This window comes from Heptranchias perlo, chromosome 2, assembly GCF_035084215.1.
Source record: "Heptranchias perlo isolate sHepPer1 chromosome 2, sHepPer1.hap1, whole genome shotgun sequence".
In the NCBI taxonomy this organism is placed as follows: Eukaryota; Metazoa; Chordata; class Chondrichthyes; order Hexanchiformes; family Hexanchidae; genus Heptranchias; species Heptranchias perlo.
The window spans coordinates 84,579,653-84,592,136 of record NC_090326.1 but is presented as its reverse complement, the minus strand read 5'-3'; the positions used below and the strand labels follow the sequence as shown (position 1 = coordinate 84,592,136).

The 12,484-nt window shown below is 42.0% G+C and overlaps 1 protein-coding gene across 1 annotated transcript in view; it reads right to left on the bottom strand.

Moving 5' to 3' along the window:
• Window positions 1–12,484, bottom strand: part of crppa (CDP-L-ribitol pyrophosphorylase A) — a 324,300-nt gene that overhangs the window by 253,561 nt on the left and 58,255 nt on the right. Inside the window, exon 3 of the mRNA XM_068003843.1 lies at window positions 5,517–5,666. Coding sequence (XP_067859944.1) covers window positions 5,517–5,666 — 150 coding nt within the window. The remainder of the gene's footprint in view (window positions 1–5,516; window positions 5,667–12,484) is intronic.

The window sequence follows — 12,484 nt, the reverse complement described above, 5'->3', positions numbered from 1 at the left end:
TGCACTCTATTCTCGCGCAAGGCCATAGGAGCGATGAGGCGCAGTTCCAGGAGAGTGGCCTTGGCTCCATGGGAGAGGCACCTGCTGTCCACTCTCAGAATGACAGCATGCCTGCTCTCCTCACCCACTCCGCCAGTGCCCTTGCTAGTGCCACACAGCCAGCTGAGATGCTGCAGTCTGCAGCCGGGTCCTTAAGGCTGCTTGAGGTCGCCCACCACAGCCATCTGAAGTGTCAACAGTGGAAGCTCAGCAGCCTTTCACCCCCCAAGCTGTAGCCACTGGGGATACATTTCAGAGGAGCTCAAGGATAAGTAAATGAGTACAGAAGACAGGCATTAACAGCTTGCAGAAGGATGTATTTAATTATTTCTATTAATTATTAAGCACAGATGCAATTGAATCGTTCAATAAATTTGTTTTCTGTTCTGCGTTTGATGTTGGTGTTTATATTTGTAGTAAAGTGAGGGCATGACTCATAAGGCTGTTCTGAAGGAAGGCAATTGGATGGTGGTAGTAAGGACAATGGTGATAAGGATTGCGGGACTGTTGGTGTATTGGGGATGGGAGAAATAGTTCAGGTGAAGTGCTTTTGGATGAGCTGCTCTCTGAGAACTCTGGCAGCTAGGAGCACTGGTGGTGAGCTTTCCCTCCTCACTGCGTGCTGTAAGAGCCCAGTTACTCCAAAAGTTCTCAGACCCCAGACTACTGTGTCATCTCCCACAACTCTCCCAAGGTCCTCCCAAGTCCCCTCCAGCCCCAACCCCTTGCTTCCTCCTGGCCACAGCAATGCCCCCTACCCCTCACCCACCAGTCTTTCCTGGCCTGCCCTTTAACCACCCACCCCCCCCCCCACCTTTGTCCCTCTGATACCTTCGCTCGACCCCCACTTACAACATGGCATATGTTGCCTCCAATCTTGCTGTTTACCCTAAGCCTTAAAAGAAGCAGATATTGAGTGCATCGATAAATTAACATATGTAAAGATATATAAAATTAATATATTAAGAAATGTAACATCCTGGGGGTCACCATTGACCAGAAACTGAACTGGACCAGCCATATAAATACTGTGGCTATGAGAGCAGGTCAGAGGCTGGGTATTCTCCGGCAAGTGACTCACCTCCTGACTCTCCAAAGCCTTTCCACCATATACAAGGCACAAGTCAGGAGTGTGATGGAATACTCTCCACTTGCCTGGATGAGTGCAGCTCCAACAACACTCAAGAAGCTTGACACCATCCAAGATAAAGCAGCCCGCTTGATTGGCACCCCATCCACCACCCTAAACATTCACTCCCTTCACCACTGGCGCACTGTGGCTGCAGTGTGTACCATCCACAGGATGCACTGCAGCAACTCACCAAGGCTTCTTCGACAGCACCTCCCAAACCCGCGACCTCTACCACCTAGAAGGACAAGGGCAGCAGGCACATGGGAACAACACCACCTGCACATTCCCCTCCAAGTCATACACCATCCCGACTTGGAAATATATCGCCGTTCCTTCATCGTCGCTGGGTCAAAATCCTGGAACTCCCTACCTAACAGCACTGTGGGAGAACCTTCACCACACGGACTGCAGCGGTTCAAGAAGGCAGCTCACCACCACCTTCTCAAGGGCAATTAGGGATGGGCAATAAATGCTGGCCTCGCCAGCGACGTCCACATCCCATGAACGAATAAAAAAAAGAGCTACACAGAAACCTTGGAAGCAATAAAACAGACAAAAGACAGCCAAGAGACTGACAGAACAACAACACGAAACTATGAGAAAAAGATGGAAATTGAAGCACAATGAGAAAGTGTGTGACCGACCAGCCTCGCTGTAATCAGGGGCTCGAGAGCTCTGCAACAACTCGAGGCCAATTTCTGTGGCAAAGGCATAGAAAAACATAGAAATTACAATATGGAAACAGGCCATTGAGCCCAACTATTCCATGTTGGTATTTACCATCCACGCAAGCAAATAGTTCTAATCACATTTACCCAACCTGTTCCCATATTCCTTCAATCTCTTTTCCCTCATCCACCTATCCAATCTAATCTTGAATGTTGTCATAATTTCTGCCTCACAAACCCTGGCAGTAAATTTCACATCCAAATTCTATGTATTCTGTGTCAGGCCTATCCAACACCCATGATAAACACTGGGACTGGTGTGGTATACTGCTTATGCAATAGAGAACTAATGTTAGTTGTTAAATTTCAAAAAGATAGGTGCAAAGGAATACTGTAAGAGTGGTGTATGGTTTGGTCTGTATTGGGGCAGTTGGGATTGGCTCTTTGTGATGTGTGGCGTTTGCAACTCTGCACTCACCAGCCTGCAATTTCCACCCATTAACCTAAATTTGTGGGCCTACTTTCTATTGTTTCGATACATAAAGTTAGTATGGTAACAAAGATCAACGCTTCCCCAATCTGCAACCTCCACTGCCTAGAAGGACAAGGGCAGCAGGTGAATGGGAACACCATCACTTCCGAGTTCCCCTACAATACTCACACCACCCTGACTTGCAAATATATCGTCGTTCTTTCATAGTGCTGGGTCAAAATCCCGGAACTCCCTACCTCACAGCGGTTCAAGGCGGCGGCCCACCACCACCTTCTCAAGGGCAACTAGGGATGGGCAATAAATGCCGGCCTTGCCAGCGCCGCCCATGTCCCAAGAATGATTAAAAAGATTTTAGTACATTTTTAATGTTGTTGTCAACTAAACATAAATCTGAATATTACATAGCAGTTTTTTTTATTAATTCTGTTATTTGCATCAGTTTTCTCTGTTTTTAAAAGCAGAAGCATTTCCACAATTGCAGACAGCTATGAAAATAATGGGGGTCATTTTAGCCTAACCTGCCCGGTGGGAAGCCGACGGGATCGGGTTGGCTGTCCATTTTAAATCCCACCCGATTTTGCTCTGCATCGAAGTTAATGAAGAGTGGAATCAGGCAGGGTGTAAAACAGGTAGCTGACCTGATCTTGTCGGTTTTCCACCGGGTGGGTTTGTTTAAAATTACCCTCAGTGTTTGTATTTGTATGCATCCTGTATTGCTACAGAAACAAATTTCAAAATTTCTTTGCACTAACAATATTGATAGTCTGGAAGATGAATCACAACACTTAATGTTACCAAGGGTACTTAAGATATGAGCAATGCCATTTATAGCTGTTTTGGATGATTTCAAGTTTAATTGATTGTATAGCACCATTTATCAATTTGTGACTTAGCTATTAGGGACTCACGCTGTTGGTGGCTTAAATAAAACATATATATACACATTTTTGCTAAGACTGATTAGGTAATCCTACCGACAAATAGTTCTGGCTGTTACTGCCTCACACTGAATTACCTCAATCTGTAATTTACATTCATGTATTGACTCATGAATTAAACTGAACATTACTTTATTTTCTCAAACCTGATCAATCTCTACACTGACATATAATTTCAACGACTCTCAAATTGCCCACTAAATCTTATGATTTTATGATACTGGTAACAGTTAAAGTAAATCTTCACAATTTATTTTAAGGCTTTGCTGCACAAAAGCCGATTAAGCAATCAAGCTCAGCATTATTTCCACCTGCTGTAGACAATCTGTCTTGGTGCTGGCCTTTGGAAGAGTAAGGCCAGTTAACAACTGGGAAGCTCCAAGTCTCCAGAACAAAAATTTACATTTTTTTTATTCTACAAATGTGGAAATACAGACTGTTGAGTAAAATATTTTGTTTTTTTAAAATGTTTTCAGGAATCTGCAAAAGTGGCCTTTGTACACTTTCTGCCTCTTTCTCCATGGGGCGGTATGACAAACAAGTTTTTGCTCTCCTCCCCATCGGGGATACAGGACAAGGACAATATGTTTTTTATTTCCCCAGCAGACATACATACAATAAAAGGTGCAGGGCACATTTGGAGTGACATGCTAATACCTTTCATTTAGTACTTGCAAGTTCTGCTCCAACTCAGTACTGTAACCACAGATACCAGAATATCCCCTTTACAAAGTGGTTGTACCTCTAGTATTCTTCACCAGCTAAGGCTTTGCATAACCACCAGGAGAAGATCACGACAGTCAGAGGCCCTACAACCACCAAGACCCTGAGTCTGCATGAGGAGAAAGCATTGGAAAGGATTGGCGAGACTGAGCTTGGAAGCATGGTACTCGGTAGGTAGTTTTTGCATCTTTCCCACACTCCTGATTTCCTCCTCAGATCCACGCTCATTAAGCAGCAGTATCACAAACAAAATACCTTACGTTCTTAACTTTCTTTGAAGGCATTGCCTTGTGGCGCCATTATAACAAGCTGTCTTTTACTCTTTCTGTAGGTTCTTTCCGAGCTGAGGGCTGAGCATGAAGTGGCACCGCAGTCTCTTGCACATCACAGAATGTTGTGTCAGGAACTCCCCCCTCTACCCAGTACCAGCCCAGCTACTGGCATCACAGAGGAGACAATTAGTGTCTTGAGGCAATCAAGTTTCCAGCTGCTGTGCCCAGCACCAGTGGCATGGCTGCAGAAAAGGCCTATGAGGTGGTTCTCAAGGTGGCTACACATTCTCTATCTGAGGTCAGGCCCCACACAGGATTGAGACGGAGGACAGGTAGGCACTGGCGGCCACTGCATGGTCACACATGGTTCTAGCTGTTTCAGGGAAATCTGGGGACTCTGCACCCAGAGTATCGGACACCACGACTACCTCAAACGATTCGCAGCACCCACCTCCTCCTGCTATCATAGTTAGTCCAGCCAATCAGGAAGCACTATATCACGGTTTAAGGTCAAGAAATGGATCTGACACACCTTACATGGTCATCAAGGGAAGGCACGGATGTAGGGAATATATCAGAGCATTTTTGTGTGGGCACATCAATAAATTATGAAACTTTATTTTCCCTTTTGTTTAATGTTTTGATGCTTTTTCGTAGGAAGGAGATAAAGGCTATAAGCTTGAAGAACAGTTCATTTTCCTCTGCTATACCATCCAAATTAGAGCAACATAGTGTCAAGGGGGTGGGGAGGCCTTCCATTGGATCTAAATCAGACCGTGGATATTTTCCTCTTCCTCGCAGCAGGGATCTTGTCACCCACCCCATAACCATCTTGCTGCATTTAGATAATGGTAGGGGGAAGGACTAGGCAAATCCATCTACCCGCCTTGGTTCTGTAGACTAGGTTGATTGAAAATATCAAAACTGAGATTGATAGATTTTTGTTAGGTAAGGGTATTTAGTGTTATGGAACCAAGGCAGGTAGATGGAGTTAAGATACAGATCAGCCATGATCTAATTGAATGGTGGAACAGGCTCAAGGGGCTGAATGTCCTACCCCTGTTCCTATGTTCCTAACTTGCAATTATACAGCGCCTTTAACATAGAAAAAAGTCCCAAGGCAAAGCAGACACATACAAACAAAAAATTACGCACACAGACTTAATGATATATTGCAATCATTCCCTCTGTAACATATTCTCACAGAATATCATAAACATTGGATGGCGAGATGAGCTGTAAGAATCCTACCTGCTGATAAGCTCTGTAAATGACATCAAATGTAAAGGCTTGGGGCATTTCACTAGCTCTGTATCTGGCACGTTCCAGTGAATGATCAAGACAGCCTTCTGGGTTGGTTGCAACAACAGTGGAAACAAGTGGTCTGATAGCCCCCGCTGCCTAAAAACAAATAGACACAAATTTATAATGCATTTTCTTAATGAATGAAAGGAATGGACAGGCAGGGAAATGAACCTTATAAAATGCCAAAAATCATTCAATTTTATAGTATGAAATAAAACATGCATTGAAAAATTATAAATTTTCTGATATATTGAACACATTAGTTGAGGGAAATATTAATTCAAATGGAACACCAGGAATTGATTTTATCAATATGCATTTTACAACTTATATAGAATCATGGAATCACAGATGGAAGCCATTGTGCCTGCTCTTTGAAAGAACTTTCCAGTTAGACCCACGCCCCTGCTTTTTCCCCATTGCCCTACAAATGTCTCCTTTTCAAGTATATAACCAATTCCCTTTTGAAAGTTACTAATGAATCTGCTTCCACCAACCTTTTAGGTAGTGCATGCCAGATCATAACAACTTGGAGTAAAAACTTTCTCCTAATTTCCCCCCTGGATTTTTTTGCCAATTATCTTAAATCTGTGTCCTCTGGTTACCAACCCTCTTGCTTGAATAGTTGAACAGAAGAATTGTTTTGTTTGCTGCAGGATGTTTCTATTTAAAATCTTCCACTGCTTTAATTATATCTGACATCATAAAAAAAACATTAAAGATTGAACAGAGCACAGTCCAAAACGGTTCAGATAACATCACAAACCAGAAAAGTAGTTAATAATGTTTTATAAAACACCGGTAGTTTTATTGTCTTGAATGCGTTTTGACATTTTCAACTTTTCCAATCTAAGTTTTATTTTACTTCATATCTACCTTTTGTGACACCAATTTCTTCCCTACGACTGATAACATATTACAAGACTTATCCAAGGGAATAAAAACTGAAGAAGGCATAATGATAAAAAGCTGCTTAGGCCATCATACTGATTTCTTCCACAGATTACGTACAACCCATTCTATCAACACACTCGATCAACTCTTTAATTTCTCAAGAAAAATTTTGCGACATTTCTCCCAAACCATTCCCACAGCCTGTTTCTGTGCTGTACATTCTATGTAATTAAATCAAAACTTCAGAATATCTAGCTAACCTTAGATGCTGTATTATTCATTCTTCACTCGGTGTGACTTTCTTTGCATGATTTTTATCATTGGCTCTCCAGGCAGGAACAGAAGATTTATTGAAATAATAATATATTTTGTTTGCATTTATATAGAATTTTTCATGACCTCAGAACATCCCAAACCACTTCACAGCCAATGAAATATACACTGTTATAGGCAAACGCGGTAGCCATCTTGTACTCACAAGATCCCACAAACAGCAATGAGATAAATGATCAGATAATCTGTTTTTTTTTAAGCATGTTGATTGAGGGATACATGCTGGCCAGGAAGCTGGGGGAACTCCCTTGACCTTCTTCAATGGTGCCATGAGATCTTTTCCATCCACCTGAGAGGGGGTTTGGTTTAACACCTCATTTGAAAGACAACACCTTCGCTATTGCAGCAATCCCTCAATATTGCACTGAAGTGTCAGCCTAGAATATTTGCTCGAGTCTCTAGAGTGCCACTTGAATGCATGATCTTCTACGCAGAGGCAAGAGTGCGACCACTGAACCAAGACTAATACTTACATGATCTTTACATCACATTGTATTGGCTACCACTTACAAGACATAAAGTGACTAACAAAAATAACTTGGACCAATAGTTTGGCTGATCTGCAAATAATGAAGCAAATACCAATTTTGGGGCTAGAACTACCAACACCAAACTCATTTGCACCAAGTCTAGAAGTATTTGAGTTAGTTGCTTGGAACACAAACTAAAAATTCACTTTCGTGGATCTTCGACAACTTGATAAAGTGTTTGATCTCAAAATATTGATTGCGTGTCAAAGTTTATAATTAGGGGATAAATTTAATCCGACCCGCCTGGCAGGTCGAACACCCATTTTACGCTCCAATGAAGTTTGGTCCAAGTTCCCTCATCCCAGCCACACTCCCTCCTATGCTGTTGACCTCATTTGGGCTGGGCAGAGACTCCAGCCATAGCAAGGCCCAACAGAAACTGACAGAACCTGCAGCCCTTATAATGCCAAGAATGCGCCTGAAGATCTGCAGATTTTCAACCCCACTGTTCATAACTGCATGGTATTTAAAGACAAACTGTAGTTTGCACAAGCAAAGACACCACACTGTAACAAAACACTTGTACACACTGCAGCATGAACAGATCAATGTATTACATCAGGATACCACTTTCCCAGGTTTCCAATCTTAACGTTATTGGATACTGTCAGTGTTATGAGTGGAAAACTTAGGCCACAGTTTTTAAGCTACCTACCCATGGTTAAAAATAGCATATTTCATAAGATTAAGCTGCTTTGGTGTTGGTTGGGATAACTGATCTGAAGCTCAGTTCAGAGTCAGCCAGAACACCAAGATTGCACACTATCTGGTTCAACAAGCATTGGAAGGAGGATGGAGTCAGGGGTAAAGGTAGAGTTTTTCGTGGAAGTCAAATGGGATGGCTTTAGTTTTGCTAATGTTAAACTGGAGAAAGTTTTGGCTCCTTCATGACTTGATGTCAGACAAGCAAGCTAACAGTACAGTTATGGTCGTGGAGTCAAGGGTGGCGGCAGAGAGGCAGAGTCAAGTGTTGTCAGCATATATCTGAAAGCTGACCCCTTGTCTACAGATAACATCACCAAAGAGCAACATGTAAAGGAGGAATAGGATAGGGTCAAGGAAGGAACCTTGGGGTACATTCATGGTGATCACGTGAGCAGAAGAAAAAGCCCATTGCTGGACTCGTGCTGTTCATGAGGACAGGTAGGTGCGGAACCAAGCAAGATCAGTACGTGGAGGTGGGCAAAGAGGAGAAGTGGTGGAAGATGGCTAAGAGGTCAACTGTGTCAAATGTCGTTCATAGGTCAAGGAGAGATAGTGCAACATAGCCAGAGTCACAGAGGAAGTCCCTGGTAAATTTGATCAGAGGGGTCTTGGTGCTGTGGGCAAGGAGGAAAATAGACTGAAGAGATTTACAATGGAGAGGTGATCGTAGAGTTGAGTGGCAACAATGGATTCAAGGGCATAAGAGAGGAAAGGGAGATTAGAAATCACAAGGCAGTGGTAGAGAACATTAGGGTAAAGGGTGAGCTTTTCAATGAGAAGGATGATGAACATAATTTTAAAAGAAAGGTGAACAGTGCCTGTAAAAAGGGAGCAGTTATGATATCAGTGAGCAATGGAGCAAGATTTGGGTCTCATGGAGGAAATAAGGCTCGGGTTAGACATGTAAAAGGCTGCACTATGTAATGGCTAGGATGAGCACCGTTGGGCCTGACAGTCTTTTCTCATCCTTCTTTTCATGCGATCATAAAGATAGCTTTCAAACTTTCAAAAGGGAGTTAGATAAATATTTAAAGGAAAAAAATTTACAGGGCTATGGAAAAAGAGCAGGGGAATGGGACTAATTGGATAGCTCTTTCAAAGACCCAGCACAAGCACGATGGGCCAAATGGCCTCCTCCTGTGCTGTATCTACTATAATACTATGATATGATAAGTACGGTTGAGGAAAGCCAGTCAGTATCTAGCTTGTCCTTCCATAGAAACCAATTATTTCCCCCTCACCCCCATGTTCAGATGGCAACTTACTACATGCTGTATCTTTTGCTTATATCAGGACAATATAAGCACTTCAAAATCACACACTGCTAAAGCAGCAAATATGAAAACAAATAGTACTTTTGCAAACAATCTACATTGAAGCAGTTTTATATAACGGTTAACAAGTCAATTATGGTACAATCCTGGTTTAAAATGTTTTTGTGACTTACATTAACGGATAAGACTTTATTTACTCAGAAATCATGCAAAATGTCTCTATTTATCACTGTCATTTTGGGCTTATGCTTGAATCAATTTTGGCTATGAGCCGCACAACAGTTCACAATTAGGATGATTAAGTTTGGGGGAGGTTAATAAACGAAAATTGTTTCCACATGTTAATGTCGTAAAAATAGGTTTATGCAAGTTCAGATCACTTAAAGTGGTGAAGCTTCACAGATATTTCATTGTTAAGTAACCTTCCTGTAGTAACTACATTACCTGTGGTCCCAGCAGTGTTGTACTTTTACAGGTAGAAACGTGTATCGCAGTTTCAGACGTCTGCGTCGGAATTTATTTTAAATTTTGTGTCATGCAAGGAATGCCAAAACCACATAAAGGCAGGATTTGCCAAAGTGGATATTCCAATTATTCTTTTTCTGAAGAGTGTGTGCGTACATGTATCTAGAGTTTGCTTTAGATTATGACAAGAAATCTCAATAATAATTTAAAGGTGCTGCTCATAGACATAACCTAAAAATAAGCTTGGATCATCCAAAATATAGACAGCTGCCCAGTGACACACCATGTAATGCTGAATTGTGGACAGAGACGAATGTGCTCCTTTTATTTCCCATAAATGTTTAAGTTGTATTAGTGATTCTATCGTGAAAAAAAAATTCCTATCACAATACTACCAGTATCTGAAAGCACAACTTTCAATAGATTTACTACAGCACATCTAAGCAAACAGCTTAATATGAGAATTGGTTAAAAAGTTTATAAGGTCAACAGTCTTGCGTGATTCCTGCTCCTGATCACCATTGAGTGACTCCTGATAGAAACTGTACATGTGTGGATGTTGAGTGAGGTCAGGATTGGGCTTGACTGTAATGCCCTCCAAACTCAAATAGCTGCTGACACCCACCGTCTATACTTACACATGAAGAATGGCCATTTAGGTAAGAAACCTAAATGAGAGTTACTGGCATCACCAGATTCATGCCAAGGGGAAAATTGGGGAACAAATTTCTTTCAATAAACGTTGCAATAGCATACATGTGAAAACTGTTGTATGTAATGCAGTATATATATGACTTGTAAACATGCATTCAAAAATGCTCAGAGTACACCGATTATTTTGCAGCAACAAAAATGTACAGGTTTATTAGTATTTTCCTACAACACTGTCAAAACATTGTCTCAATTAAAATTTCTATCATGGAATTAAAAGTGACAACAGTGCGTTGATACATTAGCACGCTGTGTTACAGAGTGATGGGATGTGGGTTGGCGCCCAAGTTCCTGATCTCAGCCTGAGGCCCTTATAAGACACTGAACAGACAATGTACTTATCCAGTGAGGGGTGGGGGGAAGTCACTGGGAAAGTTATTCCTCGATATTTCACACCTTTTAAACTGAAGCAAAGTGGTTTAAGATGCAAAATTGGGGGCGAGGTCAGAAATCTGGCCCCAGACTGTATTATGGCAAGGGCAAGAGATTGTTTCCTGAGCAGCATAATATGTCCAGCATAAAGCAAAATGTAAAGAATTTATAATGATTTTGTAGTTAGCAAAGAACATACTATGTCCTTTGACATGAATATGGCCTTGTGGGTAATTCTCTGCATAGTAGTGAAATAGAATAGTTGTTACTAATACATCAACTTGTATCTTGTTCAATCCTTGATACCTTTGAGGTGAGCCAACAGTTATCTGATACTGCGCCAATGTTGACAGCTGAACTGTGGCTGGATTTTTTAGATTGAGTTTGTTTATGTAGGATCACTCAAAAGCCAAATTAGGTATCACATATTTGGATACGGTCACAGATTCTAAACTCCCAGCAGGGAGCCATGCTTGAAAGGGGTCAGAGTGCTCCAAGCCTATCTTCATCCTGGCACTCCTGTCGTGTGTGGCTCCCTCTTGGGAGCACAGAACTTGGTCAATTAACTGCCAAATCCCTGAACAAACAGATAATTCGCCATCTCATTGCATTACTCATGAAGTAATCCAGCTCTATTGCATTATTTACGAGATAATAACCATCCACAAGGATACAGGTGGCTGAGGAATGCTCTGATAAGGGGCAACACAACATATTGCCCCAGGGAGAGGACTCCACAGCAGCCAAGTCGCATGAAGACTCACTGCCTCTCCATGACTCTTCCACAGCACCTTCTCTGAGGTACAAGAAACATGCTGGAGCATATTAACCAGCAAACAAAAGGACATAACAGCCACATGAGACAAGTGTTGGCCCTTCCACACATCACACTACACCAGTGCCTTGTGAAGGAAGCTACTGAATGTCAGTTGGGGTTGGGAACTCATATCGCTGGATCCCAGCCCATTTTCCAATGTCATTTCCACCCAACACCAACAGTGCTCATCCATTTGAGAAGATAGTGACATGGTGATACATACTTCCCATTTTCCATCACTACCATCTCATTAATACTGCATGTAATTTACACCCATGTAAAATAGGTGTCTAACGTTGAGAGGGTGATTAATGAAGTGTGCAATGAAGTGCTGGCATCGCTGGATACCAGGAGCTCCATCACTTCTTCCTCTTAGGAGGGAAGATGGGAAGACATTGTGGGGACTACTATCTGTGTCCAATCTCTCTGTGATGTTATGGGTTGTCTTCTCCTTTAAGAGGAATTCAAAAAGATAAAACACAGTTATCAGCAGGCCGATCACAATTCGAATAATGACAGTTGCATGAACTAAGCAATTACATACCACGTGAAGCTTTTAGTGGGTACCTACATGTAAGGCTGTGAGTGAAGGAACACTTGCAGGTGAAGGCGGTGTGTATAAAGGGGCCCACAGCACTTCCAGAGCGTTAATGATTACTTCTTGAAACTCTTCAACACACAAGGGTGAGCGGTTATAAGTAGCAGACACACACAGTACTGTACATTCTTTGAAGTAGTGGCTGGCTCCCTCTTAACTTGCACAATGTGGTACAATCCTTAAACTTCTTACAGCATTGCATTACCATGCATGGG